Raw genomic sequence first — 13,979 nt, forward strand, 5'->3', positions numbered from 1 at the left:
CAAAAAAAAGGGGGGAATTTTGGGGAAACAAAAAAAAAAAAAAAAAAAAAAAAATGCTTTCTGACTGGCCATAACGTCTTTGTTGGTACTCAGGAAAACAAGTCAGAGAGCACCGCACGTCATGCAATGGAATGACTTCAGTGGAGTTGCGCCTCTGCTTTCCATTCATGAGATTTATTTTTTTTTAATCATCATCAATTCAATTTAAGATCCACCCTTGAAAATAAATTTTAAAATGTCTACATGTTAACATTCTGACACTGCGGGGATGTCGTATCGTCTTTGTGTTTTACAAAGTTGCCACTTATAGCCATATGGTAGAAGGGAGATATCGGAAGGAATAAGAAAGATTTACCCCTTTAAAAAAAAAAATAAACGAAATGAGCTGATTAACACAAGCACAATGGCATTTTGTTTGTGCCGGGCGATGCCTCTGCTTGTATTTTCGTTATATTGCCATACCTCCCTCAATGTGGCAGTGATCTCATCCATGCGGACGGTAAACACTTTCCCCTCACAAACACGTCTCGTGTTAACACGCCTCCGTCTGCCGAATGCCGCCTCCAAGATCCGTCCAACAATCTCCCTGCCCGCCACAAGTTCTTTCCACATGAGAGCTGATCGACAGCGTGTCCCGGGACCGTGCGTATCACTTAACCCCGTGTCAAAACACAGGTGTAAACGTAAGCCCCGAGTGCGGGCGAAGGTCCTGCGCTCATAAAGGAATGCGCGAGCTGGGAATAGCATCGTGCATGTAAGCGAGGCCCCTGACAGAGTGTACAGAAGTGAGCTGCAGGGGAGGGGAGCTGGGACACGGCCAAACGCTGACAGAAGGGAGGGCACCCCTCCACTTTGGGGGATTTAGAACACTCCGGGAAGTAAATGTGACTCAGCGAAGATGAAAGAAAGAAGCGGCGAGGAGGGCTTCGGGCCCCAAATAAAAGGTTTAGAGTCTTTGGTCTTACCATGGCGTGCCGTATATCCGGAATCCCTTTATGGTGACGTCCGAGTCCTGCAGGTACACACAGTTTGTAAGGAGCGACTGCACATTGTCAAAGTCCTCCGGTTTGAGTTTGGAGACTGAGGGGAAACGGTAGTAATCCTGCTTGACCAGCTCAGCCATAAAGTCCTTATCAAAGGTCAACTCGTGGTTCCCGGCGATGACCACCTTGAACTCATAAGGAAGGCCACCTGGGACAAGAACAAACAGGGAGATTGGTGAGCGACAGCCCCAAATCTTAAACACAGTTTAAGAGTAAAACATTTCATCCGGGCATATTCTCATCGACGGCAATGTACTCTTGAATTAAGGCACAGGTGTCAAAGTCAAGGCCCGGGGGCCAGATCCGGCCCGCCACATCATTTTATGTGGCCCGCAGGAGCAAATCATGTGTGTCAACTTTCATGATCATTGCTGAAATCTGTGCCAGAATGTCAAATTGTCCTGGGAAAGAAATAACGTTGAGATTTTACATCGGCCCTCCAATGGAAGCCGTAACTCTGAAGTGGCCCGCGACAAAAAATGAGTTCGACACCCCTGAAATAAGGTGTACAAAAGAAAAACTGAGCTAAGGAGGAAACATTTTTAACGTCTGATCTAAAAAAAAAAAAAAACGGAGCTCAGTTGGACAATTTTTTAACATCTGACCGCCCCTCAAAAAAAAAAAAAAAAAACCAGAAATAAAATAAAACCTGTCCAAATTAAATACAAATGGCATTTTAATCCATGACATTAAACTTGAAGTTAATGACCAGCATTTTTGGCATGTGCGCGCACGCACGCCGTTTCTGGGGCCGATATCGGCAGCAGTTCGAGGCGACATAGTCCTGTGCTTATTATTCATACGAGCACAGACTGAAAAGAGAAACGACAGCTGAGGTGATCGCCAGTCGGCATGGCCTTGTGATTTCCTTGTGAATAATCGGTGTGTCCCTGTGAACTCTTGCGCAGAGTCATCGAGGTTACGAGCACATCTGATAGTTTGGCTTGACCACAGCGGCCCACGATCCATCTCAGCAGACACTCGGCGGCTGGAAAACACGTGAACCTGAACTTCGCAGCGATGAACATCCATTACTATTCTCATCCCCTCATCATTCAATGTCTCCAGTGACCTTTTTTGTGGTTCTCTGTCTGGGTGATTTGTCCCCGCTCCCTCTCGGCAGCGCAAAACTAACTTACGACTTTATTCTACCCGATTGAGCACTCAACCAAAGGGTCTGGCCTTTATCACCCTTTTGTTCTCCCTCTCTACATTTCTTTTTCACCACACACACTTTTTTTTTTCTTTCCTGACACCCTTCATCATGTTTTTTTTTCAGCTTATCCTGCATGTGTGTACAAATTTTACGGATGTGATTTATATTAAAAAAAAAAAAAAAAAAAACAGAGCTACATAATTTGCTAAATTATTAGCAATGCTTTTTCAAAAAAAAAAAAAAAAAAACAACTTTACATTTGGTTTGGATAGTTTTTATTCCCTTTTAACACAAAGCACTTTGAAGTAAAAAACTGTTCACAAGTAGCATACCACTTCTGAGTGGTGATCTTGGGGTGAAAAGAGCGCGAATTAAAACAAACAAAAAAACAAAACACCAACAACAAAAAAACGTAGCTTTGGCAAGTTGTCTGAAATGACATTTTTTGATCTGAAAATGAGAATTTTCTAATTCATACCAGCAGCAGCGGGACCACGGAACAGAGCAACAAGGGCAGTCCAATAAAACCGGACAACAAGTTCGTGCTAATGGGAACTTGAGTCATTATTGAAGTTTAAGGACACTAATATGCCAAATTGCCAACCACGGAATATTTTGAAAACAATCATATAAATAATAAGAACAAAATGCTTTTCAAAAGGATTCAGAGATTATCAACTCGTCTCTGTCACGTGACGCGATCCAAATATTAGGAACCAATGAATTCCACTTTGAAGCTGTCTTGACACGAACAGCACACGAGTTCTCTCCTTGAAAAATTTGAAGAATCCTGGTTTTCTGTGCTGAATGTTCAATACCGGCTGCTCTTAATGAGCCCTTCTCGTATCTCAGAATCCAAATAAATCATCCCAAAACTTAGATGCGATCTCGACCTTCCAAGTCTCACACACTTCGAAACACACAAGCACACGAGCAAAATCTCGTCTCCTCACTACATTCCCCAGCCACCACACGAGTAAAGTTGGGGAAACACAACCGCCATCGAAGAAATCTTCAACCCAACTGGGAATTTGCTCTACATTTTATTGCTACCCAAAGACATCTTACGAGATTTATTTTTTTATTCTTCCCCTAATAAAGTGTAAGATTTATGAAGGAAAAAAAAGTACAATAGACAATACGGAAGATGTGTGTTCCGTTGTCTTCCTTAAAGTAATCATCATTTTTCAAAAGTGGAATTGTTTTCGTTTTTTTTGTGTTCACGATGCTTTGATATTTTTATATTGTCGGAATGAGGATATGGAATTATTGATAGAGCACTTCCATGAAACATTTGCTTGAGCGAACTGCATCCACATTGTAAATCCTGCTTCGGCTTTTTTTGCAGTCTGGTCTTTCAAACCTATAATTTCAGTAGACAGTACAATTGATGTGTAAAAATGCTGAAGTAGCAAAGTTAGCGAATGTACAGTTCAATTCCAATTTTTTTTTTTTTGTGGTGGATATGCACATTTTTAAATCCTAAATCGAATTCCTTCAAGATGTGTTTTGGATTTCTGCAGCAAATTGTGGGGGCGGCGGACCAATTTTCATTTCATTTGAAAAAAAAAAAAAAACCATCAGCGCACTTGCTCATTCTTCCATCTAGTGAGGTGAAAACATAAAAATGTTGGTGTTCATTTAAAAAGAAACCTCGGAGAAATGATTGACATTGGCGTGCGCCATCGAACACGGAGGGCGGTGGAACACACACGCTCCCTCCCGCGGCATGTGGTCTGAGAGAAAGGTCAAATGTTAACTGATCCAGGGCGTTAGGTCGCAAAGGTTAAACGAGACACTTAAGCACAGCATTTGTGAGGTCACGCAAGAGGGCTGCAGCTTCATTGTGTGGTCCATGTTTGCTACATGTCTGCAGTGTGTCTCGTGCCTGTGCCGCTACCCCATTTCGAAAGCCATCACCGCCCCCCCACCCCAAAAAAGAAAATGTGCATGACAGCAGCCAATCACGGCTCAAACAATGCATATCACGAATCAATGTGTTTTTAGTACCTAGCCAGTCGTTGAACTTCTTGACCTCGGAGGGCAGGCCCAGCTCGGTGAAGTCCCCCATGTGAAGCAGCACATCGCCGTAGGGCATCTGGATGCCGTCTGTACGCGAGTGTGTGTCTGATACGCACACAAATCTGGTGTGGCCGGCTGGCTTTGGAGTGTCATAGGGAATTGGATCCACCCTGAAAGCACAGAGAGTGGGGAATGTCGAAGAATGTCACTTGAAAAGCTCCCGCAACCAACCCGCCAACGAGACGATTTTATGGTGTCGCGTAGCTGCTTCGGTGTATCGCCTGAAGCCAGAAATGATGCCTTTCATTGTATTTAACACATCATGTCATTGTTGGTGGTTACATTTTTTTGTAAGATGCAAAACATGCCATTTGTATCATCGTGTACACCCTTTTTTTTAAATTAAAAAAATCCACACATTTGAAAAAAAAAAAAAAGAAAGAAAGTCGAACACAAGGAGCTTTAAATTGACAAATGGATAAAACATCACGCACACACTAACGACATAGGCTAGAGAATAATACATGCAGCCAAGTAAAAGGCATCTCATAGGAAGGTGACATTACAACAGGAAAAATAATGTGTCATTTGCCCCGGAAGACAACCAACCGTTGCGTTGATTGGTGCACAAAAGGAGGGCAGCGGCTGCTTCGTGGTAGGACGGCTAAAGTGCTGGTGCGTTAATGTCCTTTCTATCCATTTTCTAAAAAAAAAAAAAGCCCACTTAGCCTGAAGTGTACTTGGGGGGAAAAAAGGGAAAAAACGCTTTTATTCAGATTTTTTTTTGTTCAATGTGGGCACGTCCTTTCAAAAGAAGCAGGGGGGGAAAAAACATTTTATTTCTTATTTAATGGAAAGAAAATCACAGTGAGCGTAATTGACGTCTGCAATGTGCAATGCTCCAGCACTCTGCCACTATAAACCATTATTTCATTAGAAGGGATGTCACTCTGCAGACAACATCAGGCACATAATCAACGCTGCAATCTTCGAGCTGACAAGCGCACGTGTGTGCGCATACGGGCAGTTAACATGCACGCGAGCACAAACACGGCATGGAAATAGGCGACGGCGCCTGATGGAATCAAAAGGCTGGAGTGGATGCGATTAGCGGCGATGGAAAGCAAACACGGCCGCACAAAAGAATTTTTTGCCGGAAAGAAGCCACAGCCTTTTGGAAGGGTCTAATCAGAGAACCGGTTTTGTGTGGAGCAGAATACGACATGTTGAAGGGCGTCGCAAATTTCCCGGAATCTGTTGTTGTTCTGTTTTTCATTTGAACAGTCACCTGCTAGGTCATGTTAATCGAAGCACAACAGAGGACAAACTGGCCACCGTCTGCAGTGTGAAGCAAACGTGCAGTCTCGAGCCGCCATCTGTGGTCGTAGGGTGTGTTTATATGCATAAAGCACATCATTAGCATGATAGTTTGTTCGTGAAAAAAAAAAAGAATAATAAGGAATGAGCTTTAAGTGATCAGTTTCAGTGCTTCATGAGATCCGCACCAAACACGGATGTGCATTTAGTGCAGGCAGGGGAGGCATGCAGAAACTGCATGCAGAAAAATGTACCGTATTTTCCGCACAATAAGGCGCTTCGGAGTATAAGGTGCACCTACAATGACCTATTTTAAAACTATAGGGCGCACTGCGTTATAAGGCGCATAGAAGAGAAGCTACAATATTGGCTGCGGTGACGTTATGCATCCATGAGGTGGAGCAACGCTAAAGGGAATACAATACAATACAGCTTTATTTATATCGAGCTTTCACAATCGCTGCAGCTGTAACAAAGCCCTTCACAGAACATTTTAAATACTACGCCCCAAGAAATTAAAATATTGATCCTTGTGTAAGGCGCACCGGATTATAAGGCGCACTGTCGGCTTTTGAGAGAATGGAATGCTTTTAGGTGCGCCTTATAGTGCGGAAAATACAGTAAATCTGTTCTTTGCATTTTTTAATTCTAATTTTGTAAGTCTGTTTGAATTCCCCTGTAGCACATCGGGGAATTCGAGAGGCTTGTATACAAAATGTGTATACTTAAATAACACACACACACACACACCACAGTTTCACTACGGCCTGGCCATTGAAACATGGGAATACTACATTACGTTAAGCCAGCAAGTGTGTTTGATATTGAGTATGTAGGACCAGGAAAAGCATGAAAAAGGTAATGACATTTTCTCTTGACTTTGCGCACTAAATTAGTGGGTGTACTCCCCAAAAAAAACCCCAAAAAACAAACAAACAAAAACAAATACACTTAAAGACAGGCCAAGCCAGCAGAGCAGCAAATCATATTGGAGCGTGAGTCACTGATTAGATTCGGTACTCTGTGGTGCTTGAACGTCAGGCAGTTTTACAGGATTCAACAGTGCTCGGCGCGGAAGAGAAGCATGGGGATGAGGAAATGCACACATACGTATGCCTCCATTTATGTGCACAGAAAAAAACAACCTGCAAGAAAAAAAAATGGCCACCTTCTATTTCCCCATTCCTTTGACAAACAACCTCTCCCGAGATGTAAAGTAAATACCAAAACAGCCCCCTATCATTTAGATCGGATCTGAGCCGAGAAAGCTCCAGAATCGTGTTGCGGTTGCTTCACAGTTACAAAATAGGAGCCATCTCATCCAATCCAGAGGTTGATTATCAACGTTTAGGTCAACTTCAGAATGGTGCAGCACAAAGGTCTGGTCCAGATAAACCGAGACAGACAAAACCAAGTCCTGCCGCTGTGCAACAGAAGGGAAGAGACTATTCTCCCACGACAGAGACAGACGGAAGGAAGTGTGATAGCATGAAGGCTTGCGTTAACTTGCGTGTACCTCAGCATGACACCAAAGAAAAGCCCGCAGAGGGGAAAGAGAAGGGAAGAGGAGAAATAAATGCAAATGCTGTCGAAGGAGGGCATTCGCACACTCTCGAATCCGGCATGACATTGGAGCCGGCAAAAATCCCAAAAGGTTTGTGGCTCCAAAATTGCCTACACAATGAAGAAACCTCTGTGAGCCTTCAGCAATGAGAATTCCGAGTGCCCACATATGCTCACTTGGAGTAAAATTATTCCAAAAAAAAAAAAAAAAAAAAAATGGCTGATAGACACTCAAAACTTGACTCGTTTGTTACATTTACAAGCAATTTCAAATGAAAACGAATAGGTGCACAAAATATTTGTTTATGACAACTCTAAAGTCAAAACTTTGTGTACAGTGTCATGTTTTGTAGGCAGGCCTGCAGGTAAATTTCCCAAATCGGATCAGGATGTGGCAGCAATTAAAAGCCAACATGAGCAATTCCAACTCCAGATATTTATACAAATAAAAACAAATTGGATGTTCCGCTATCATTTTGCAGGTGAGAAATGTTTAAAGCCTGGCGTTAAATTTCACTTTCATCAATGAGTAAGAATCGGTAATTTTGTGATGTGGTCAACATTTAAAAGCAGGACTGGCAGGCCAACAGGCGCACAATTTAAAACTGTGCCACAAATATTTCAAACAAAATCCTCGAAAACTGAAAAGAAGTGAATTGAAGAGACTATTGTTTTGCTTCCACATATCAGCCAGTAATACAGACAGAAAGCCAAGGGAAGGGAGGTCGGGAGTCGAGCGCTCCGCTGTCTGGAGGAGGATATTTAATTTGACTGAGCACACTTGGCTTCCTGGCCTTTGGAAAAATACACAAGCAAACAAGGTGAAAGTTCAGCAGGCGCCGGCTCCTTAAAATGTGACATTAAACTGGCAGCAGATAAAGAGGTCACCGGTCTCTGTCACTCTCGGAGTCGCCGAGCTCAATACAAGAAGCCGCATAAGCACTATGATTGATTGCGCCGCTTTGCCATGCGCACGGTTTTGCAGATAAGTCTTCAGAGTCTTCGGGCAGCTCTGACTAGACAGTGGCCGCTCACTCACTGAATGCAAATTGTGCATGTATGCTTCATCGAGAACTTCCAGGTTACCCCTTTAGTTATTGAGAGAGAGAGAGAGAGAGAGAGAGAGAGAGAGAGAGAGAGAGAGAGAGAGAGAGAGAGAGAGAGAGAAAGAGAGATTGAAGGTGTCATTACTATTCACGAAACCGAATACAGGCAAAATTGTCATGTCAGAGGCTGCCCATTTATGTGCACTTTCTCATCAGTCCAATTGGTGTCTGGTTTTAGTCGACATAATTATTGCTAGTTCACGGGGGGAAATGACTGTCCACTTACTGCTCAAGAATGTCAACCTGTCTCAAAAAGAAGCACCTGAAAATCACCATCCGATCCACCTTTGCATCTCACAATCCAGCCGCCGTCCCTCCACTGCCATGAGAGTTGCCTCTCGCACCTCTGATCTTCACACGCACGGTCCGTCCATGTTAATGGAGTCAATCCTGCCAATGATTTCTCATCGATAAGCCAACCAGAGCCTTAAAACCTCTTGGGGTCAAAGGGGGTTGTGAAAATAGACTGCTAATCAAGCAAAGCTGACCCCTTTCATACATGATGAACAGGATCGAGACTGACTGATTCACAGTGCCACCACGGAAACAAAGCATGGAGCAACATGATTGTCCGCTTTGACCACCGGTACACCCCCCCCCCCCCCTGTTGGTGCTGCAACTTAAATGAATGCACGTTTCCTGATGTCACGATTAACCGGATTATGTTTACGGCATATATTGTGAAGGGAAATTTGTATCCCGCGTGGATTGGCAGCGAAATGGTTTGAAGAAGATATCAAAATTTGCATTATGAAGAGACTCGCATGATTTAATTTTTTAAGTTTTGGGCAATGGTAAGATTGACATTTTTCCAAATGTGTACGCTTCCGCGTGAAACGGTGTAGGTGGACAAGCGATTACAAAAAAATTGGAGAAGGACAATGAGGAGGAAGAGAATGAAAAAGAGAAGAGGAATTTCTGCTCAGTGTATGCCATCTTGACGTCGAGGTATAAAATCGGTCAAGAAATTACAACCGGGGAAAAATGCCTCGGTCCACAAAAGCACTCTAAATTGCATACATTTAATATATGCGGTGGATGAGGCCAGCCCACGAATAGCGAAAATCCATTTACAACTGACAGCCATTGAAATGCCTTGAAAAAAAAATCTATATTTTTTGTACCCCCCCACCGCAAAAATAAATAAAGAAATAAAAGACACACACAAAAAAAATCTGCAAATAGTTGAATCCCGCAAGTATGCATGGAGCTCGGGGGAGTTCACTGTACCTATGTATATTCGTCTTTCACTGATTTCACACCTTCCCACTTAATCAGTGGAAACACCAAATCCCAATATTTCCCCATCTCCAACCTCTGCATCAGTTCCCCTCCCCCCTCCAACAGACCGGCCCCAAACATGCCGCTCACTCATCCACGGTGCAATACCATTTCTCAGAGAGACGCGCAGAGCGCGCCTCTCTTATCTTCTGCGTTTCAGCTGTCTGGGCTAATTCAATAAACTTCAGAGGAACAAAATGAACACAGGAACAACGGATTGGAGAGAGGGGGTGGGGGGACAAAAAAGTGGCAAAGCAGGCCTGAGGATTTTGCGGTAACGATCGTTTCCGGTAGCGTGTCGTTTCCGTGGGATCATTTGTACGGTAGCGAAAAATCGTTTCCCATAAAAATCACCGCGCACTAGTTGACTGTACGCGATCGAATCACTCCTGTGTCATCAACGCGATTACATTGTGACTGTATGTGTGTTTGTGGTGTAGTGTGTGAGTGTTTTTCTTTCTATTCTACTTTCGTTTTGTTTTTTTATTTAGTCGTTAGTTACAGTGGTTTCCCATTGGGTCATCTAACGGAACCGAAAAATGCTTTCTGTTCATTTCTGAAATCCTCAGGCCTGCAAAAGTGGCAAACAAGAACAAGCAAAACAAGAAAACCCAAAAGGAAAGGAGGAGCATAACGTCGGCGCGGCATGATGACAAAAATGGCACGATACACACACACAAGCAAATTGTAAAAATATTCTGATGATTTAAGGAGAGCATGATGCCACTCTGCCTTGAGGCGCCCATCCTATTCTTCATTTGTTCAGCCTGTCCTCTTGCCTCCCGTTACTCCTGCCATTACGGGCAAGTGTAGCGCACAAAGTGCCCCGCGTTGGAAAATCGGCACTGGGAAAACCTTCCGGCACGACGTTGGGGAATGAATTGCTTCTGCTAATGCTCCTTTCATTACGGCACAGGCCTTAATTGTGCTGCTGACAGTCTGCGTGGCCGCGGGGCTGATGGGAGGAATGTTGTGAAGACAAGCATGACCTGATTGCCACAGCTGAGCACCGAGAGGCAGACGAGCACCAAGAAACCGGCGACATATCGAACAACAAAGCCGTACAATCTTACCTGGAACAAATAATTCAATACAAAGTAAGTTAAAAAATAAATAAATAAATAAATAAACTTGGTAAAGTTTGACACAAGCCTTTGTGTGATGCAAAAAGTGAGGCATTACGACATTATGACAAAGTAGGACCTCCCACCAAAGCTAATTAAATGCCAGCATGTGACTACAAGGTAGGAGGAGCATATCGATGTGGTACTTGAACAATATTTTTATGGTTACATTTTTTTGTTTGGAAAAATACACATACACAAAAAAAAAAAAAAGAATTGACACTGCTTTATTTGGTTTGAACAAATTAACCTCACTCGCAAATAAATAAAGACAAGGATTTCCCCCCCAAAAAACCTTTTTCAACTAATCACTATGAGAATGTGAAACATGACATAAACTATTCTTAAGTGCAAAAGAAATCGGTGGTATAGAGCAACCAGCACGGCAGTTCTGTAATGCAAGTGTCCTACGGCTGCTTGTGTGCGGCAAGCGTTGTCACATACATTGAAATATTTGATTGCACATGCGGCAACGTGCATTGTCACTATCAAACTTTGAGAAATGTAACCGCACTTTGCCTTCTCCGCCGTGATTGTCAATCACTCGGAGCACCGACGACGCGGTCAGCGGCGGTGTGCTCAATGCAAAAAAAAAAAAATACAATTATTATTATAATAATTAGCGGGTGAGCTACTTGTTTTTGTCATCCACTGGAAAGTCTTGTGGCTGCTGTGGCTAGAAAAAGCAAAGACACAACGTCTCGCACGTCATTCTTCCGTCCCTCTCCAGACATGACCGATCACACCAAGAACAACCAAACTTTGACATTAACAACTGCATTGAGTGTAAATTGAATAGCCGCGCCTGTAAAATGAGACACAATGAGAACGGTTGTTGTGTTGAGCTGAGCCGAGTTTAAAAACTCGGATGCAACGTGAATGTAGCGACAGAGCGAAGCCAATCCACGGGTGGAAGTAACACTATAGGGTTATGAGGCATGGTGGACGTTTTTATTTGATCATATTCCTAATCACATCGTAATGCGATCGCGCGGCACTACATGGGAAGGAAAAAGCCAGTCGTGCCTCTCCACGCAGCTCTGAAGCGGGACGAGATGCCTCCAATGCTTCTTGGACGATGATCTTAATTTGACTGCTCGTCCGAAACGAGATCGGAGAGGTAAAAGGTGCAAAATAATGTTTGTACAGCCGGAATAAATCAAAACTAATGAACGAAGTGAACCGTTCTGGGTGGAGTTTATTGATATGCCGGTCTTTAATGATTTAACCTCAGGTTCAGTTTAGTACCTACGACCACGGCTTGGTACCCATCCCGAGATAAGACCAATATTTGTTTTGTCTTATTTTACATGGGTGTGCTTCACTGTAATAATTGTTCGTACTCTACGTCGGCGTACTATGAGGACGAGTCACAGGCTTGGAATTGATTTGTTGTCCAAACATTGAAGAATTAAGCAATTTTGTGAAAAAGAAAAAAAAATGCTCTATTTCTCACGTCACGTTTAATTTTTCATTGGTGGAAATAACAATAGAACCTCCTCGTGCACCGTTCCTCCGAAATTAACCTGCACAAAAAAAATCATGCAAACTGTGAAGGATTAAAACACATCTAAGAATACCGCGGCATATTGTTGTTGTCACAACACTTTGTCAACCGATGTGCTTGATTGTAAGCTTTGACTCAAGTATGTTTCTTTCATGAAGGTAAAATACAGGGCAGGGTTCAAATACTTGCCACACTGCGTGTTGCATGGTGCTTTCCGTGCATGACGTAACGCTAAAAATGCCCTTACTAATAAACAAGAACAGATTATCAAAACGCGTAAAAACGCGTAAAAGCCATGATGGGCAAATACCATGTGGAGAAGTTGCTGCCTTGGGCCACTTTTGAGCGAGAGGCGACTCGATCAGAAAATGGTGCCCAGTCACGCCAGGCTCCAACGGAACTCTCTGAATGTTTTTCCGTTTTCGGAAAACGCGGACCTGTGCAATGTCAACAGTCACTTATCCCCACCCGCCACCAACACCATCATCATCATCATCTCCAATTCCACAAAACATTTCGTTGCGCTACCAAAAGCAGGTCAGGTGTAAAGTGTGTGTGGGGGGAGGGGGGCACTTAATCAAAGCCTCTCCACTTCCAAAAGACCCCTCCACACACTACAAGCAGAAACCTTGCTTGATTAAGCAAAGGGATATCAAATAGAAATTTCGGACTCGACTTCCACAATGTTAATAGCGCATCAAAATGATCATGACACTTTGTGACATCGCATGACGACACACGCGCAGAGCAAAACAGCAGCTCCATTTTTAAAAACTTTTGGCACAATTGTTTGTGAGTTTCTCCAATCGAATGGGTCCCTGAGCCCACGAGCTTATCAAACGTATCCCTTGCAGCGAGGGCTCACGTCCTCACTTCCGTGCTCACGCAATGTCAAGAAAGCCTCGATGACCACGAGCGTGAAGAACATCTGACACTTTGATTGGTCGGTGGCTGCGTTTCGCACAAAGTCACATCAGACGTGGGACTACCATGTCATCATCTGAAGGAAGTTGTTGAAAATGCAGGAGTTGCGTTTTCAAACGTATTCGCGCCGAACAGCGGCTGAGCATAAAGTAATCCGTCTTATCAATTTCATAGCGCCTTCTCAGCAAGAGTGGATCAATTTTTTGACAAACTTACTGAGTGGTGAGTTCTCATTTTCTGTATAGGACAAGTTTGTTTTTACGTTGCTATTTTGTGTCAAGCGACGCTCGCATGACAAAATCCTCAAAGTGCCATGATGATGTCTGCACGTAAATATAAAGATGATACTGCATTTTTTTTTTCCTTTCTGAAATAAGGTGCATTAAGTGATGCAACCATTTGGCTCTCACTGGGGAGGCGAAGAGGGAAGCATCAAAAGCATAGCACGAAATATAAGATGACATCATTTCCATTTCTCTTCACCCGCGGGCAAAAGAAAGATGAGACGTAAAGATAACCCCAAAAGTGAAAATAACTTTTTTCACAAGCAAGAGTTTGCTCAAGAGCTATCGTTCCAACATATTATCGCAAGCGCCTTATGCTCGGAATGAAAAAGACCAAATTAAATTGGTTCAAAGCTATTTACAGGAAAGGGAGGCACCGGAGTGCCGCGGTATTAACAATGACACTTTTAATACAGTGCACATTTCTTATCAGAGGCGGTCATGCACACGAGGGGAATATTTCCATTAGAAAAATGATTCGGGCAACCGCTCAAGCGAAAACTCGTCTCTTTTCAGCCCTTTTAGGTTCATTGTAAATGTGCACGGACTCAAGTTAACATGATCCATTCATTGTAAACGTGTGGAATGCGAAGACGGTCCTGCGTATACCTGTAGGTGCGCTCTTATACGTTCATAGATTGGGCGGGGGGGG

At 43.3% G+C, this 13,979-nt stretch overlaps 1 protein-coding gene across 2 annotated transcripts in view; it reads right to left on the reverse strand.

Annotated features, from left to right (window-relative positions):
* Positions 1-13,979, reverse strand: part of mpped2a (metallophosphoesterase domain containing 2a) — a 47,503-nt gene that overhangs the window by 26,895 nt on the left and 6,629 nt on the right. For both annotated transcript variants that reach the window (XM_019876414.1, XM_019876415.1), the window contains exons 3-4: positions 4,210-4,391; positions 966-1,191 (exon numbers count right to left, since the gene is read on the reverse strand). In XM_019876414.1, the coding sequence (XP_019731973.1) occupies positions 966-1,191; positions 4,210-4,391 (408 nt within the window). The remainder of the gene's footprint in view (positions 1-965; positions 1,192-4,209; positions 4,392-13,979) is intronic.

Source organism: Hippocampus comes, unplaced genomic scaffold (genome assembly GCF_001891065.2).
Source record: "Hippocampus comes isolate QL1 unplaced genomic scaffold, H_comes_QL1_v1.1 scaffold150, whole genome shotgun sequence".
NCBI lineage: Eukaryota > Metazoa > Chordata > Actinopteri > Syngnathiformes > Syngnathidae > Hippocampus > Hippocampus comes.